This window comes from Brassica rapa, chromosome A04 (genome assembly GCF_000309985.2).
Source record: "Brassica rapa cultivar Chiifu-401-42 chromosome A04, CAAS_Brap_v3.01, whole genome shotgun sequence".
In the NCBI taxonomy this organism is placed as follows: domain Eukaryota; kingdom Viridiplantae; phylum Streptophyta; class Magnoliopsida; order Brassicales; family Brassicaceae; genus Brassica; species Brassica rapa.
Window position 1 is genome coordinate 12,876,254 of NC_024798.2, and position 18,980 is coordinate 12,895,233.

An 18,980-nucleotide genomic window follows, 5' to 3' on the forward strand; every position below is an offset into this window, starting at 1 on the left:
TTAAATATTAGCTGAAGTGAGAGTAAATATGTTTTCCACCAAAAATATAACGTCACATGTGATATTCAGTCAGACCCTTAATGATACTAAATGTAGCCGTCAAAGACATGAAAACAGAGTCGCCGCTGTCCTGATATGTTTATAAAACAGAACCTATTTATGAATGTTAATCATGATGTAAATGCCATCACGTATCTGTATAACATCAATAAAATAACACAAGAAAACAAAAAAAAAACACAAGAGCAACGATAACGACAATGTTTTGTCGAACACAACTTCGAATCAAGAAACTATATAATATAAGTATGTCAATTGAGTTTCAAGAGTTTTACCAAAAAAAAATTGAGTTTCAAGAGATGAGGTTTATAACAATGAATAAATTATAAAGAAAAAAAATGCAAAACTAATTACTTTTGGCGAAGTTGTTGAGCTGTACTGCTTCTTTGAGCTTGCGACCAAGAGCAAAGGCCAAAGGGGGAGGCACTGCGTTCCCAATCTGCCTATGCTTGTGTGCTATGTCCCCTTCGAACTCATAGCTATCCGGAAACCCCTGCCACATAACAACCAAATCAATATCATTACTTGACTTGGAACACAATACTTACTCTCTTTCTAAATATTTGACATTTTTACAGATTTTTTATATGCTAATTTTAGTTTTCAATGTCAAATTCATTAACCTTTGTGTTATGTAGCTTTTGTTTTATCGTAGTTAAACAGATTTTTATTTTTATTGTAAAGTAATCGTAAAAAATATTTTATTAATTTGCCAACGCGATCCTAAAACGTTAACTAATAAAGAGAAAAAGGAGGTTCATATATTACCTGAGATCGGGCGCATTCACGGACAGTGACGATCCTGTCTTGGTCAGGATGGAAGCACTTACCAACCATACCCATGGGACCAGGTTTAGTGACGCAAGTTGGAAAGTTGCCTTCCCAATCTAACCTCCCAAACAGTCCTTTCCACTGCTTTTTTTTACCAGGTTTCGCTGCTAGACACCCTGGAATCAAATCCACCACCAGTCCAGTAGATAACGTCACCTGTAATTAGAGTGTTAAAAATAATTGAGTTTAGTAAAGTTTGTCTAGGCGGATATGCATAAGAGTCTTATTATAGGACTCTGACCTTTTCATCTGGGAGGTCACGCCAATCAGCACCTGACCTCTTCGGGATTCTTTTACATCGGATGAGGTTGTGTTCGTTCATCGTTTGGCTAAGGTGATCAGTGGGAACATTCTTGTTTCCTCTTATCTCCTTTTGGAACCACGAGACTGGATCAGTTTCATACTGCAACAACACACAAGACATATTTTGATATGTGTCATATCATAAAAACACTTCTTTCTCCTGATGTGTGTGTGTGTGTTATATCATACCTCTTTGTCTATATTGGATTCTCCATTCTCTACAGGTGGAAGATCGCCGATTGTGTCTCTCACGGTGATTGGACGGAAAGGTGCTCCATGTTGAGTACTACGAACAGCAGCATAGCGTAAACCTTTGGATAGTGAGATATTCAGCTGTGAAACATTAAAGACATGCATCGGCTCAGGCCATTCGGGAAGAACGTCTTCCGGTGCAGCTGCCCATATAAAAGCTCTTTTGCGAGATTGAGAAACCCCATATGCACCTGCCTCCAACACCCCAAATCTCACCTGACAAAACATCATATTAGCACACACTTTGAGAATTTTATTTTCACATTGCAATGCTTACAGAGAGCATGAGTCTTTTTTACCTGGTAACCCATTTCGAGAAGAGAAGCCAGAGTGAGTTTAAACATCTGCCCTTTACTATATGAGACAAAGTTCCTCACGTTCTCCAGGAGAAAGTATCTTGGCCGGAAATAATCAACAAAAGACAAGAATGCTAATACCATTTGACACTGAATTTTACTCCATGGGCTTTGGCTGAACCGGTTCATACCAGAGAATCCCTGCCAAATTGGATAGATTAAAGTCTCTTCTTCACTTATGCAAACGAGAAACAATCTTAATATATGTATATATACCTGACATGGAGGGCCTCCGTTGATGAAATCCACTTGACCAGGCAGTGGCAGAGTACGCTTCTGGTTCTCATCAAGTTTAGCAGCGAGTTCATTAGCTTCTGTAGTAGAGATACACTCATCTTGATCTCCACATTTCTCCATTATAGCCCTGCAGATAATCTCAAACAACTGATCACAACACAAGAAACATCCACATTGAGAGAGAGAGTAAAGCGCTGTATCTTGTCTACTAATTAATTACCTAAGAGTCACATTGCAGTTATCAACAATAACTGTTGTTTCGGGATGGTTTTTTCTAAAAGCCTCCCCAGCTGGCCCTTCATACTCGATCGCCCACTTCGTTGCAGATACACCTTGTACATAACAAAAGCATGCACATGAATACCAGCTTATTCAAGCGCTTTTGGTTGATAAAAGTGTTGGCTGGAGATATAATACATACCTGCTTGTTCCAGTCCTTGAGACAGGCCACCACAACCAGCAAAAATATCCAAGGTCGCCAGACGCATCTCTTTAGGTAACTCATTAGGCTTGACAACAATACCAGAATCAGTTTCACTCTCTACTCCCTTCCCCTTTTTCTTTCTTAAAAGTGCGTCGTCCTTAACTGTAGAGTACTTCGGTTTGATATTGAGGGGCAACTGTTACAAGATAGTTAAGAGAAACATTTTAATTTTAATTTTGTATTTGAACAGCAACAATCATAACAAATGAGTTATATAAACAATATTATATACCTGCTTGACGGAACCTTTAGATGGGTCGTATATTTGTTCACAAAAGAAAATGTTCTCCGATATTGGAAACTCACTACAAGAGGGCATATCTTTCTTCTTCCTTACTTCACATTTTCCCTTTAGAGCCTCTGGTTGGACAACAAAGGTGTCCTCGCTGTAATACACCTAAAACAAATTGCAAAAAAAGGAAGAAAAAAACACAGAGTTAAAAAGATTGTACGATAAACTTATGAAGCATATTATATTACAGAACAAATAATTGCTACCTCTCGGATATCTGAAGCATAGGCCTTTCGTTCAGATACATCTTCAGGCCTATAAAACCTTCGGACATTAACCTCAAAGGAACCCTTTCTAGATTTCTTTGGGACAATGATCTCAACAAGTTGGCACACAACAAAGGCTCTTAAACCGATGTTCCGCCCTGGCTTAAACTTCCCATTAGCCTTCTTCGATCCATCGATACAGTCTGGGTATACGTAGACAAAATCATCAGCGCAGTAGTCAATCCCATAGGAGGAAAAACCAGTCTTTGAAGCGTTTAGTTTGATCTTTTTCCTCTGCACTTCATCCTCTCTTAATCTGCATGAAGTGCATGATCCAGAAGCACAGCCCATATCACTGAGCGGAAGACTAAAGAAGCCTCCTCTCTCAGGCGAATACAAACTCTTGCAGAAGTACTCCGTAGGCAAGTCTTTCGCCTTTCGTTCTTCAGCTCTTGCCCGGTCAAGCTTATCCGCAACGGCGTCCTCTTTTCTAAACTGATGTCCCCATGGCCTCGTTCGAATCTCGAAACAGACTGTTCCTTTTACGTCCTTGAACTGTACAGTCATGCATTTGTTCGTCAAAAAGAGTTCCCTCTCGTTAGCAGCATTCTCCAGAACAGTCTCGGACCCTCTTTGTAAAAGTCTTCCATGTAGCATTTTGCAGTGATCCGAACTTTCAAACATGTACTCCACAAAGTAGATGGCCTGACTTCCGCTGACTTCCGCGATGACAGCACCACCTACAGCCACTCTTTCCCCTTCGAGGAGGGCTTGTCGATAGAGAGGCTCACCAGCAGAAGTTCTTCCTACACTCTCACCATCCCATCTTGTTTCCATTTTTCCACATTTGCCTACAATTTTCTTTGGAAGCGTATGAGCCTCTTCGACCTCAGCAGCTTCAGGTTCAGTTTCCTCTGCGTCGTCATCTTCATTTTCCTCCTCGTCCTCCTCCTCATCCTCTTCAGCCTCTTCCTCCGCACCAACTGCCTGCAACGGCTCCTCTGGAGAGTAAATGGAGTAAAACTCCCCCCAGATTCTGTTGATCAGACGCGTTGTTGTCGCTTGCATAGCCTTCCTCTTGGAGACAGGTGCCACACCCGCCCTTGGGTTCAAATTCACTTTCAGCAAAATCTTCTTCTTCTTGATGGTCCATCTTGTGTTGTGCTTCTCCGCCCTTTTATTCGCGAGCCCAGTAATAAACGCACACCTTCTGATCTCCTTGTTAGGAAACTCCGAAAACATCTGCAAGATTATCTGCCCGTGGCCAACCACGTATCTGTCAACAGCCGCGCGGTCAGACGAAATGTAAGCCTTATGGTTACTCTCGAACTCACACACTCTTCTTACGACATCTTCAAACGAAAGCTTAGCCATTCTAGTTTGCTCCTCCAGCAGAGCAAAAACGCCGACCGCAACCCTCGCTGTTTTCAGAATAGGTTCGAACCAAGGGGCGTACTGCTTTGACGGTTTCCCAAGTCGATACCAGGCCGCATCTGTTCGTATCGAAACCGAGACCGTTGACACCCCATACTCAATCATCCATTCCTTTATTTGACTGAGGAATATAGGTATCCCACCATGTTCCTCTGACGGCATAGAGGTAGCAGGATCATCTAGATCAATCCAGATCCCTTGATCATCTGCCATCACACCGGATCCAAAGATGGTCACATCGATATCAGCACAAGTCTTCATCGGGAGAAGCTCCAGGGATATCAACCGTGAATCGATGTCGTAAAGCGCCCAGTTCTGAAGCATCTTACGAGGCAGGTCATCGATGTCAACCTCGTAGTCGTCGTCATGGTATAACAAAAGCTCGTCTGTTTCTACTTGGGAGTTCTTGTAATGAGCTGGGAGAGGATAATCATTGGCGATCTCATCTTCAGTGGTCATTATGTATCCGTTCTTTGAAACAGAAGCTGAGCTGCTGCTTTTCCTCGGCCTTTGCATGGATTTCATATACTCTTCGTCTTGTACAAGTCGAGCAAATTTTTCATCCTCGTCAACCATGTGTTGATCAGATGACATGGCCTTCCTCTCCGCAGCTCCATCAATCCTCAGAACCCCATTAGAAGGTTGACCAGCATCATATTCAAGTATGCTACTACTACTAGCATCCCTGAGAGCAACGAGTACAGGAATCTCAACGAATCTTGCATCATCTTTCTTGGCCGTATCATCTAAACCGGCGAGCTGGTTATATATGAACTCTCCTTGGGATATAACGAAATTTTTGATGGCCAAGTAATCGCTAGAGAAGCACTTAGTCTCGAGGCTCATAGCCCTCGCAACCGCCACAAGCAACTCATCAAGACTCATCAAGTCAGAGTTGGCCACTTTCTTGTAAACCTCTACCGAGGCATACGCCTTCTGGAAGAAATAATCATACACCTTCTTGTAGGTGGTAGCAGGCTTAACGCATTCGTAATCTGCCAGAGAGGTCGTCACCCATACCACCGGGGAGCCATCTTCATACCCGGAGATACTCCAGTTATCAACGCGTCCGAACCCTTCGCACCTCACACCTTTTGCTCTCTCCTTGTCAGAGCATTCACCAGTAGGCAAGATCACACCTGTGATGAACATGTCGACATGTTCCACCATCTCCACAGCCTGCGAAACTCCGTCGGTATCATGTAAAACGAAATCGGTCAGTCTCCTGGTTTGGTGAGGCTCGTGGCCGCCGCCGCTCTGGGGAGAAGAAGCTGTCAAGTGTAGAGCTACAATCTCGTCATCCACAGTCTGATGGTGCTTTGCTGCAACGGTGGCGGATTTCTCGGAGATACGGATGGATTTCTCCTTGAAGTTTGTGCATGCTGCGGCTCGCTTTGGCCTCGTCTTCCTCGTGGAGAGATCATCGTCGTGGTCGGTCTCTTTGCTCTCTGGAAGAGATCTCTTCTTCTGCTTCGCAGCCTTGCTTCCGTTTCTCACCATTTTCTAAAACCTACAGAAAAAAATACTCAAAATCATGATCAAAACTCTAGAAATGAGAATCAAACATTACATCGCTTCGAAACAACAATAATCACAGAAATTTAAGTAGAATCCTTCGAATCTAGGTTGGAACAGTGAGCAATTTGAAAATCGAAGCAGAATAAAACATACGATATAAGCTTCAGGGTGGATCGTTTGAATTTAGGTTAGAATGATGAGCAGCGAGAGAGGTAGGGTTTAACAATGACTCTACTTTGAGATCGGAGCAGAAGAGAGCTTACGTTAGGTTACGGAGAGATCGAGAGGAGAGCGAATGAGTGAGTGAGGAGGCTATGACTAGGTAGGTAGGGCTTGAGGATGGGTTGAAGAGTATATAAGAAGGAGATGAGACAGAGTGAAACGACGCGCGGCTATCATCGGCGCTTAAACATTTTTCGTAAAATAATAATTAATAAAAAAAACTTAAAAATAATAAGCCCGCCTTGATTGTCTTTCGCATTGGCATGAATAGTGTGTACACCTTGGGAAATTTTATTTTATTTTTGGGCAAACGAGATAAAACAACATTTGAAGTTGCGACTGGATTGTCGATTTTTGGAATGAAATAATGTAAAATTTCTATTTCATTTATTCCGCAGTAATTTTTACCATTTGTAATTAATGAAATGAAATGTTCATTTCGTCAGTTCCATAAAAAAGTAAACAAAATTTAAAAGAATCATTTACTTACAATTTTGGTCATGAATACATGGAAAGAAATATATTCCATTTTTCATCATATTTCATTCCTTTATTTCATTTTTATTCTACTAATTCTATTTTATATTTAACAGTTACACCTAATATTTTTTTTTGGGAGCATGATTTTTCGTTTTAGGCGAAAAACAAAATTTATGTGTTTTGGCGGAAATGAAAATTTGTTTTTGGTGGAAAAACCAGATTTTACGTTTTGGTGAGAAACAATTTTTGTGTTTTTGGCAAGAAAACAAAATTTTATGTTTTGGTGGGAACATGAAATTTTACGTTTCTGAGAGAAAAATAAGATTTTACTTTTTGGAAACCGAGTTTTTGTGTTTTTGATAGGAAAACAAGTTTTTTTTTCTAGTGGAAAATGAAATTCTATGTTCTATAGGGAAAACGAGTTTTGTATTTTGGTGGGAAAACGAGTTGTGTTTTGGCGGGAAACTATTTTTTTGTGTTTTGGGAGGGGGGGAGGGGGAATGAAATTGTACGTTTTAGCGGGAAAAACAAGTTTTCGTTTTGGTGGAAAAATGATTTTTTTTTGTTTCTAGGCGAAAAAACGAGTTTATGTTTTAGCAGGAAAACAAGTTTTGTTTTTTTAACTGGAAACTGAATTTGGCTTTTTGGCAGGAAAACAAATTTTGTTTTTGCTAGAAAAACAAGTTTTGTTTTCCTATCAGAAAAATGAAATTTTAGGTTTTGGTGGTAAAATAAATTTTACGTTTTGGTGGAAAAACGATTTTTTGCCTTCTTTTGGGAAAATGAGTTGTGTTTTTGCGAGAAACAAAGATTTTTTTTTGTTTCGACATGAAAATGAAATTTTTTGTTTTGGCGGGAAAATGATTTTTTGCGTTTTGGTGGGAAAATGAGTTTTGTTTTGGCGAGAAAATGATTTTTGTGTTTTGGCGGAAAACAAATTTTTTGTGTTTTGGTGGGAAAAAAAAAACAAGTTTTGTGTTCTTGGCTGTGTAAAACGAGTTTTTTTTGTTCTTGGCACGAAAATGAGTTTATTTTTAGCGGAAAAAACTTTTGTGTTTTAGTGAAAACATTCTTAAAGATATCCCATATAAACCAAGATGGCAATAGGTGCAACACGTTCGGTTGATCCTAGCCTAATGCTGAATCAATTAATCAAATATTAATTAATGGAAAACTAGGTTTTCATAAGTTTGTCAATAAAAAAGCTATACTTTTTTGTAGGTCAAGACTTCAAAAAATTTGCTTTTTTTGTTTAATGAACTTTAAATTTACCAAATTATTTCCGTCGTCCACCTTCATGCAAATTTATAACCTAATTTTCAGTTGTCTCTGATTTCCCATTGATTCTTGTCAACTTCTTTGTTTTTACATAATCTTAATAGATCTACAACTAAACACTCGATTTCAAACTATCAAAACTTAGAAAATGATTATGTTGATAACCTTGATTTGTCGCCTAGATAGGTCAAAATCGTGGCAGTTACCCATTGTAAAAGGCTTCTCAGCGGTTTTATTCGTTGTCTTGACCGTGTGTTTTGAACCTGATTTAAAATTATGTTATGATCCGTATTATATATGGAATAATGTAATGTAAATAGAATCAATTTTTTTTAATTTAAATATGTTTTTCAGATTTAAGAAATCAAATAAGTTTTGATAAAAAATGTAAATTTTTTGATAAAAAATGTAATCGCCAAAATGGCCCAGTATATCACAAGATCAACAGGTTCCTATCAGAAAATCGAAACACGAACATATGTTTATGTCCAATGTACAGAGCCGGTCCTTGCTAATCCAGGACCAGACACAAATTAAAAAAAATGGCCGCTTTTGAGGAGGCTTGAACCTTGGTTGGACTAAACAAGTCCAATGCATTCAGATTTTGCCATTAGAATAAAGGAGAATTTTGAAAAAATGTGGCCGAAATTATCTTTGTAATAAAACGGCCGGAAGCAGTGGCTTCCTTGGCTTGGTCCAAGAGTCGGCTCTACCAATATAGCATCAACGATCACATCAAGAAAAGCTATCGTCGCCTGTGGCTTCTGACAGTTCATCAGAATCAGAACAAATAAGCTTCAAACCCTAAGTAGAAGAAGTTGAACGCAATCAACTGGATGCAATCCTGGTTAAATCAGCCGCTGCTAGTATGAATAGAATATCAGAGAAGAGTTTAAATAATGTTTTAATTTAAATATTTATATATATATATATATATATATAAAAGAAAAAAAATATAGTTGTTAGTTACTAATTTAATGAAACATATTTTAGTCATAGACTCGTTTGAGAACAAAAAGATGTTTTAAAACTAAGTTTGGGAATGCCTAGATCTACAACCAACAAAAAGTTCTGAATTAAAACGACTTGAAGTTTAGGGAATGTCTAGATCTATCTTAGAAAGTAACTGGAAAAGTAAGAAATTGACAACAACAATGTAAAGTAAACCTTATTGAGCACATACAATTGCTGTAAACACATCAAACAACATGAAATTTGAAATGGTTATCAATTTATTCAAGCAAATAACAAAAGCCAGTTAAAAAGAAATTTAAACCAAGAATTGGATATTTTTAACCCTTTTCCTCCAACGATAATAACATATGGCCATTTTGCTTTAGATTGTGATGGGGGGATTTAGGACAGCATAAGCAAGCAACTCTTGGTCATGGACAAACACAGACATGACTTCTGCAGGTATGTTTATCCATGCTTCCACACCTTCACCATCCTTTGAGTCCATCAGCGAAACATACACCAATTTGTCATAGACGGTATGTGTAGCTGATCCCATCCAGACCGGACTACCCCACCCGAAGTCAACCCCGTAGAAAGGCTTACCGAGCCAGCTAGACGTTGTGTATATGTCTATGTCCGGTTTGAACACCGCCGCCTGACTTCCCATCATGTTCAACAAACCCTGACTAAGTGTATTGCTTTGGACATTATCTTTTAACATCTTGTCGACTTCTTCTTTGGCCGTCCTGAATGCGGCCACGGTTTCATGTATTTCAACTTCGCTCTCTGCGTCTTTCTTGAGAAAGAATGCTGTCTGAAGGTTACCAATAGCGTCCGGTGACAAAACACTCGAAGGAACCTTAAGCCGCAAGTCTACGGCTACATACATGACCGCTGACCTTGGAGCCATCAGGTTAGACCGCGAGGCCTTTGTAACACATTTCCAGATAAGTGACGTGATAGCTTCCACACGTGTAGGCATTTTGACGCTTTCGCTAGCTGCTTTGCGTTTGAGTTCAGCGATCTTAGAGGACTCAAAGACGAAACGGTTCATTGCACACTTTATTGAGTTCGTTGTTCGGGACTGTGAAGCCATGTGCGGAGGAGCAGGGGGATAAATGGTGGCCTCAGCGAACTGATGAGGACCCACATTTGAGTTCTTGTTAGCCATGGTCTCTGACCAATCTGTTACCAAGGTAAGCAATGAAGCCGCGTCACAGATCCTGTGAGAGACGTTGACCGAGACAGCTACTCCTGATCCAGATCCGAAGAAGGTGACACCGACACTCAACAATGGCCACCCCGATGGGGAATCTCCGTCCTCGATCTTGGGACGGAGTTCCGCCAGATAGTCAACGTTGAGGGTTTTCAAGAACTCGGGGAGAAGGAGATTGGTGCGTGCCTCAGTGAAGACGGCTCCTTTGTCGTTGCAGTTGATGGAGACGCCTTCTATCTCTCCAGCGAGTGGATATAAGCGTGAGAGAGTCTCGGACAAAGAGCTTTTCAGTTTCTTTGAGATGACCTCGGGCGACGCAGTGACTAGGTCTTCAGATTTATAGAGGAATATGGTTGAGAAGTACATTGCGGGAATGGACATATCGAGAAGAGAGAGCTGAATGTGATTATGAGGTGAGGGTGTAGCAGGTTTGATCACTTCTCTCCCCATCACCTCTATCTCTAAGTCCATTTCCACTGGCAAAAGCTAAGAATGCTTAAAGCTTTGAGAAGAGGAGGTGATGGAAGAAGCAATGGATCTATCTACCTTTTATATACCTTTATTTTTGTCAATGCATCTACAATAGAAGATGTTTCCGCAAATTTTAAAGGAAGGTTAATAATGATTTTTCTAACCTGGTTTTGTTAAATGTTACGTAAGTTTTCTACTTAAAGAACGAATATTATAAGGTAAATTAGAAAATATTAAAAACTTCGAATCTTTAAACACGTAACAATTTAATAGAGAGTATTTTATTGTACTAATATACAATAAGTACAACTTGAGAAAGGAACATGCCAGCACGTTGACTCTAACATAATTGATTTCAGTCATGATTAGTTTATACATGTCTGTATTTGATTGTAACTTGTGAAAAGAACATGCCATCCTACGCTGAACTCCCCGGATCAGTTGGTTGAAGCGAATCATATGGTTGTTACGTTTGAAGTTTTAATACATTTTGTTTGAGTTTTAGGACATTTTGTTGGATTCAAGATTGTATTTGACATTGGATGCCCTTTATCCTTCGGAGCATAATTAACTCCGGTTTCTTAGCTGAAGTTTTTAATTTATGATTTGATTTTTTTTATACTTTTCGGTTAAAAAACAGTTTTTATATCTCTTATTTAATAGATAGTTCTTGGTTTTTCTTAATTAAAATTTAAGAAAAGACAAAAAAACGGCTCAGAACATGCACAATGGTTAACAATTTTAGGGTTTCTCAGAAATTAAAATAAATGAAAAATGCAAAAAGTAATCGAAAAGCAGGAGAGATGCAATAATTAACTCTTCCCAGAGAGATAAGAGCTTATAAAGATATTTGTCACTTTTTCTTTGGTAATTGATTTTTTAATATTAATTCTGTTTTTTCAAGAAACTCAATATGTTCTCACCGATGCTGATGCCCTCATGGTCTCATAATCAAAGTTTTTTTACCAAAAAAAAAAAAACTTGCCATGGCGTTGTCTCTGTCAGAATTGATTGCTATCGTGTTTAGTTTTCTGTTTGAACCCGAGTTTTGACACCAACACTCCCGTAGAAGTGGATTATTAGCAAAGAGAAAGTCAAATGTGTTAGTTGGCAAATCACCTAGTATCGCGGAGTCAAAGCCAAATACGAGAAGCACATGTAACAGAAACGGAGAAAACAACAAAAGCACGTTTCTATTATCTTATAAACGGAGAAAACTAAAAATAATTATTTTAACAAATTATTGGGCCAAGAAAATATGTATTGGTTAACTAAAGACAAATTAACAAAATAAAATTGATTCATCAAATATAATTAATATCAAACACACATAAATCCTATAATAAAATAAATGAAACTAAAGGATGAAAACACTGCATTTTAGATGTTGTACGAAGTCAAATTATATGACATATGATCAGAAGATTGTGTGTCACTACGATATATTTTAGCTCTAAATTTGATAACTTAAATCACTATTTTTTCTATGTTTCAAAGTAATACATATTTTAGATTTTTAACACATATTAATAAAACATATTAGATTTTAATGTTAAATACATAACTTTGTGAATATCTATTTCTCATAATTTTAAAGTAATAAAATTTAATAAATTCATTTAATTTTTAAAAAAATTATAACTAATCATATTTAATTGATAAAAATACATTAAAAATACAAAATCATATTTTTGAAATAATTTAAAAAAACATAAATCTTTATGAAACCGGAGGGAACATATCACAAAGCTTAATGTCTAAACCCTAGAACATTCACATTCAAAAATCTATATTCTAATTTTAAATCATTTTGCCCTAATAATATATGTATTTTTATATTTTTAATGATTGCTATTTTGATCATTTTTGTCTTTGTATACTACTTTTAAAATAAAAAATGATTTAGAAAAATCGTAGGATATTTTTCTTGAATAAATTCAATTAACTTGTGCAGTTGTGCTTAAGTTATTTCCACAACGTGCAACTTACATTTCTCACTAACTTATGCCTTCGGCCCAGTCACAACAACTATACATGCCCAGCGAAAAGTCAAGTCCGACCTCTGAAACTCTGCAACAAAAGCAAGAGAGGAAGGGGGGGGGGGGGGGGGGCGGTTCAACGGTAATAACATTTGTCGTGTCCAGCTAGCCAAAAAGGAAACTTCAAGGAAGCTGCCCTCAGGTCTGTGAAATAGATTCGATCCTCTCAGATCCCTAGGTATCGAGTGATGATTGTTTAGTCCCAGTATATATATAAAAAAATGTAGCTTCACAATGTAAGGCTAAACCAAAAACGTTGAATAAACAGAGCACAGTTTTGATATCAGAGCCATTCATACCTTAAAAATAAGTGTGAGAAATGTGGTCATTTCGGCCATAAAAAATCAAGATGTCTGCAGTCTGAATCATTGGATCTGGGATTCACTGCATCTAATCAGGTTGTGAAAGAAGTGGGTCTAGCACCTACCGAAGCTGTTACTCCCGTTGCTGCTTATGATAAACCTTCAACATTACCTCTTACTAATACTCATGAGGAAGTAGCTTCTGATACTCCAACTCTTCCAAGTTCAGAAACAGAACCTGAAGCCACAACTCCATTTGAACTTGTTGCATCTGAAGCAACATCTCCTGCTGCTGCGTTTCAAAGCGTCATCCCTACCCTGCCTCCTGCTGTTGCAGCTGATGCAACTTCTCTTGCTGCGTTTCAAAGCGCCATCATCCGTACCCCACCTCCTGCTGTTGCATCTAATGCAACTTCCCCTGCTGCGTTTCAAAGCGCCATCCATACCCCATCTCATGGCTCATCTCCTGCTTTGGTAACTTTCTCTTCTACTTCTTCAGATTTAGTGACTGAGAATGTTGAAGGAGGTGTCTTTGGTAGCCATTTTGCTGCATTACATTCAGAGTTTTCAGGGTTTGAAATGGGAGATCCTTCTCAAAGGACTCGAGGAGGTCGACCAATTAAACCAACACAAAAAGTTCAAGAAATGCAGTGGACTTTAGTAGGAGGAAGAAAAAATAGAGGCCGTGGCGGTCGTGGCGGTCAAAGAGATCATAGACCTCCATTTTAAACGCCTCTAAATCTCAGGTTTCTGTCATCATGCTCCGTGCATGCATTGGAAAACTCCTATCTTAACCAACTACTAAGTTACTTTGTAACTTCTTCTATAATTTCTCATATATCTGTTTCAGATATATGTTTTCTCAATTGTAAGATGTTATTATCGAACAATTGTAAACCTTGGTTACTTTTATTTTAATGCATCAAATTTAGTCAAAAAAAAAAAAACATGTGCATTAGTGGCAGATTTTCCTGATACTTATCCTTTCCTGTCCAATGTTCATGTCTCAAGCTCAGTTATCATTCGTCTTAATGACACAAATTACTTGTTGTGGATAACGCAAGTAGAGTCTCTCTTGAGCAGCCATAAGCTTGTCAATGGACGTTATTAGGCTCCTCTGTTGGTCATCACCAGAAAAGTTGGAGAAGTGGTTCAACAAGTTGCAAACCCGGCCCATGAAACTTGGTTTTATACTGATCAGTTTGTCTAGTCATGGATTTTCAGAACATTGTCTGAAGAAACTCTTGGAAGCGTTTGTGCTCTTGAAACTTCGTGTGATCGAGGTCTGGAACGTCTGGGTTCCTCTTGCAAATATCTACAATCGCAGCTACGTCAGTCGTGAGTTTGAACTCAAAAGGAAGCTGCAACTTCTTTTCAAACAAGGCAAGTCATTCTTTGTCTATGTCGTTGAATACTCATCTCTTTGTGATCAATTGAGCTCCATAGGAAACCAGTAGATGAGTCTATGGAAATCTATGTTCTTCTGAAGGTCTTGGTGGTGATAATATGATCCTCCATCTTTCAAAGTTCCATGTCTCGCCTTCCAACCCTACCTTTACGGATGTTCTCTTTGAGATAAAAAGAAAAGGTATGATGCGTGTCTTCAGTCTTATGACAATACCTCTGTTTCCCCCCTTCTAAAGCATGCAAACCACTTCAAAAGCATGCAACTATTACCCCCCACCATTTCGAAAAACGAAAAAGACTTTTACCCTTTCTTCGTTTTTTTGTGTGTGACCCTTTCTTTCTTTGTTTAGAAAAAGGTGCTCAAAATAACACTAATTAATCGGTCTAATAGTAGATTAACACTATATTATTTACTTACTAAAATAACACATTTTTTTGTTAAAAGTCAAAAGGCGTAATATCCTACTATAATCATATGCAGTTATGTATTTTTCAATACCAAAAAGTAAAAATATTTTTTAAAATAATTACCTACTTAACTTCTCTAGTTTTTTTTTCTGACAAAGACTTAACTTCTCTAGTTGCTTGTATCAGTTTCTACAGTTACTTTTTGGTATACGGCCTATGTATTGGTCTGCGGTTAATTACTTGTCTTGTCTTGTCTTGCTTGCTTGCTTCTATCAGTTTATACCTTCACTTTGGTATACGGCCTATGTAATTGGAATATTCTAAACATATTAACGTAACATCCCGATTGTCGTGGAGAAACTTAAGAAAATTGATTTGGTTATCTATATCACCAAAATTGATTTATTTTTTTCATTACACATCCGTATAGAACCTCAGAATTAAGCGTGTTTGAGCTGGAGTAGTGGAAGGATGAGTGACCTATCGGAAAGTGATTTGCGATACCGTGCGAGTGAGGCTAAAGCACAAGAAAATGTCATAGGATGATTGCAGAGTCAGTAAACAATGATTTCAAGCCTTGGAAAAATTAATGCACCGGCCGTTGAAACGGGATGAGACCCACAGGTTAAGAGAGCGGGCGTGGGTGAGTGAGGAGTTGGAATGTGTGTTCAAGATCATCGAAAATACAGAGATTTATTATTTTTGTTTGAAACGTCACCTACTAAAAACAACATGATCGGAGCTGGATACTCCCGCGAGTGCCTCCAGGTATACGCCAACGTTCGCAAATCCAAATCCGCCATGGAGACGATCTTCAAGCAGCTGGGGATCGTGCAGCTAGGGATAGGCGACATTCAGCGCCTTGACTGGGAAGTTGTCGAAGTGAAGATCAGGATAACTCAAATCAACAAGCATTTAAGCATTCGTCACAACACATTTTCACTTAGCTTAATATCAGCTTTCATCCGCTGTTCTATGCACATCAAGACCTTAATCATATAGTGTGTTAAGCAACCCCTAGATGGATCTATAATTGTACCACTTGTGCTGAAAGCACTTTTAGATGCAACAGGAGACACTTGCATTGGAACTACATCTTTGGCCATTTCTTCTAGGATCGGGTACTTGGGTAGTTTAAGCCTTCACCAAAATTTTAATATAGTTAAGACTAAGTGATGGAATTTGATATCAACTTCAACAGTATTATTTACAGTATTGTTGGTGATTACATTTTTTTTTATTAGCGCCTGAAGAACTCATCCAAACATGATTTTGAGATTAGAAGTGATACACTAAATATGAATCTTTGCTACTGCCAAGTTAACAGTTGTGATTATAGTACTTTAGATTCAATCCAGAGGACCAGTCTACACTTTACTCTTATAAATCTCAATATCAAGCTAAGAAGAAAATGGTTTTCAATTCAATTGGTGGCGCAGAAAACAAGTAAACTAGAGGTTGATTCAATTTAACAAGAAGCTAGCCTAGGGTATTTCATTGGGTGTTGAGCGAGAGCCAAACAATTATTCAAGCGCGGTGCAGTGCTTTCTAGAACTCGGATCACTCAGCTGGAACACCCCACTGTCGTGGTGGTGATCTCTTTGCTGGTCGGTCCCATCATCTAACTGTCGTTGAGATGAGAAACGACTGCAAGCCTTAGAGGACAGGTCCGATCAGTTCACTTACTACCCTAATATCTACTTTCGCTGATTAGGGATACTAAGCTCATTCAATACATGTCAAGCTATCTCCTAAGCGGTTAGCTAGGCGATAAACTTAGGATCTAACATCAAGTGATCAGATTAATGAAAGCTTTATGAATAGTATGGATGAAGAATAATCAAGAATAGCTTATCTATGTTTAGCTCATATTTCAATACCCTAAAAACCCTAGGCGAGCTAGATCACTACTCAATCATGATGCAAGAAATCAAAGACATAGATCCTGAATGAAACTGCATAATAATAAGAGTAGTAAACAAGGGTTCAGAAGGTCTTCTCTATGAGAGAATGGATTCTTCTCCCTTACAAGTTGCAGATCGCAAAAGCTAATAGTTCTCTTGTAAAAACTAGCGTAAGAAATAAAATAGGATAGATGGCGTCTTTATATGGAGGCGCCAATAGGTAGAAAAGAAATTAGGGCAACAAGGCCTTAATTCCCGAAAATAGAAGCTTCCTTATTTGTCGGGAACAACCTCGGGATCACTCCGTCTGCTTGTTCTGCTAGAGAACAGTCTCGGGACTGTTCGTCTTGAGTGTTCTCCGCAAAATGCTCCAAAAGGACAGCTTCTCTTCAAGCATGCTCTCTTCATTCTTCTACCAACTCCAGACCTGTAAAAGATCAAAAAGGACTAGACTGACTCGGATTATGGACTCGAATCAATACAAAAACACCTATACAATGATGTGAAAAACACCATATATCAATTCCCCCAGACTTAGATCCTTGTTTGTCCTCGAACAAGCAAGTATCAAGAACAGGAGAAAAGTTTGAAAGTGTGGGAACTCGCTTATTCTCAGCAACCATACTCTTACCACAAATCTCTGAACCATACAAGCAGTTGATTAGAACCACACACACTTACTGGAAACCCCTGATCGCTGTTCACAGATCGGCTCCTTACTCTACATCTTGACCTGAAAAAGCGACACTTTCGAGACCAAACTCCATTTGTTCAATTAGAATTTTCGTGAGCTTCTTGTCATGGGCGCTACTCAGGGTGGACGGTCTAGGTATGGAACAAGCTTTTTAATGGTGGAGTTGAGAGTGTTTAGGGGTTACCGATTTCTTAGAGGATGCAGGATATCGCACAAAATGGCAAGAGAGAACGGATCCATTGATGTCCACAGCCTCTACTCGTTTTTGCTCTCTTTCGAACGGTTGCTCTCTGTTCTGGAACAGTCATCAGACTGCTCTGCTTGCCCCTTCTATGTTCTCCGAAAATTAGCCTGAACTCCTTCTTGGCTTTCCCAGTGGCTCATGTTCCCTCGAACTCATCTCCTTCTCCATCGTCAAATGCCAAAAACGAAAGGTAATAATTTTTTTTTTTTTTTTTTTTTTTTTTTTTTTTTTCAAATGGCATGAAAGTAGAGATGAGGTGACGAAGAAGGAGGTAGCATGTGATTTTGAGAAGGCCACTGGTGGATCTGATTCGCATCATTCTGCTATACTTGCACGATCCATTGGTCATGGAGCAGTTGGTCCCTTGATCTGCTTGTTCTCCTTTCTGATTGAATTTCTGCAGCAGTAACGAGTAAAGGCTGCGTTGATCCTTTCCTCTCCAACCTTTTTGCACATATCTGCACATATAACACTGAGAAACAAATGCCTGAAGTTGGAACGAAGGCTAAGGTACAAGGTGGGAACTAGCTAAAGATGAGCTAGCTACTCAGGAACAGCAAGATGGATAAAAAGGATAAGAAGTCCTGAGTATAGGTCTCGTTTCCCTGATCTAGTACCCATAACAAGAAGAATTAAAGTCCAGATTAGGTTCAGATATAGTGGAGTTGAGTCTACCCAGTGTAACCTGATCGGTGGAGAACTTCTGGAGTGTCAAATGAGATAAGTCAGGGTGTTCCAGGTCCATGTGTGGGTCTTTCATCACTGCTAAGGTCACTGAATAAGAAGGTTAAAGCACGAGGTGGTTAAGAAATCATCACAAAATAAGGTCCTGATTACCACAATAAGTTTGACTGGACTGACTCGATCCTAGGGACTGACTCAATAAAAACATGGAAATCGTACAGAGTTTCTCCCCCAGACTTACTTCACACCATCCCTGGTTGTGAAAATAAATCGGAGAAGGCTAAAACACACCAAACCAAAAACAAATAGCAGGGAAATAAATAGTTCAGATGGATAAAACAAGGGAATAGGAATAGTCCGTTTGGACTCAGTCTGAATCGCCGCTGCTGGAGTGGCCGGCTGTTCTCCGGTTCCTCGGAAGTCTCTCTTCTCTAGCTGAAGTGCCCGCTGGTTCTTTGCCTGGGCGCCTTGTTCCTTGCGTCGTCTGCTCATCCTGACTTCTGATGCAGCCTCCAGTGAGTGCTCTGAGGATCCTCTTCATGAGGCTGTTGTTTTTCTTCTGGGAGTCCACCATCCAACGTCTGTAGGCGTGGTCATCTGTAACATCCGTGAGGTCCTCTAGGTCGTAAGCACCATCAGCAGGTGGAGTTATGTCCTCCACATCATCCCCTGCCGCATTCTCATCTGGAATTGGCGCTCGG

At 39.1% G+C, this 18,980-nt stretch overlaps 2 protein-coding genes and 1 non-coding gene across 3 annotated transcripts; all 3 read right to left on the reverse strand.

The window, feature by feature from the left end:
- Nucleotides 1-298: 298 nt before the first annotated feature.
- Nucleotides 299-6,434, reverse strand: LOC103864404 (DNA (cytosine-5)-methyltransferase 1). Its single transcript, XM_018658172.2, has 11 exons — nt 6,237-6,434; nt 3,022-5,965; nt 2,756-2,920; nt 2,461-2,659; nt 2,260-2,371; nt 2,019-2,166; nt 1,746-1,943; nt 1,384-1,662; nt 1,133-1,294; nt 829-1,047; nt 299-553 (listed from the first exon to the last, which is right to left on the reverse strand). Exons 2-11 carry the CDS (start codon nt 5,953-5,955, stop codon nt 407-409), a joined length of 4,563 nt encoding a protein of 1,520 aa, XP_018513688.2. The 5' UTR covers nt 5,956-5,965; nt 6,237-6,434; the 3' UTR covers nt 299-406.
- Nucleotides 6,435-7,515: 1,081 nt separating this feature from the next.
- LOC103864405 (BAHD acyltransferase BIA1-like) lies at nt 7,516-12,926 on the reverse strand. Its single transcript, XM_033289484.1, has one exon. The coding sequence runs from the start codon at nt 10,595-10,597 to the stop codon at nt 9,290-9,292; it is 1,308 nt and encodes a 435-aa protein (XP_033145375.1). The 5' UTR covers nt 10,598-12,926; the 3' UTR covers nt 7,516-9,289.
- On the reverse strand, nt 8,358-8,482 carry LOC117133820. The gene has a single exon (XR_004457864.1). It is a non-coding gene; the product is annotated as a small nucleolar RNA snoR2/U65 (small nucleolar RNA).
- Nucleotides 12,927-18,980: the final 6,054 nt, after the last annotated feature.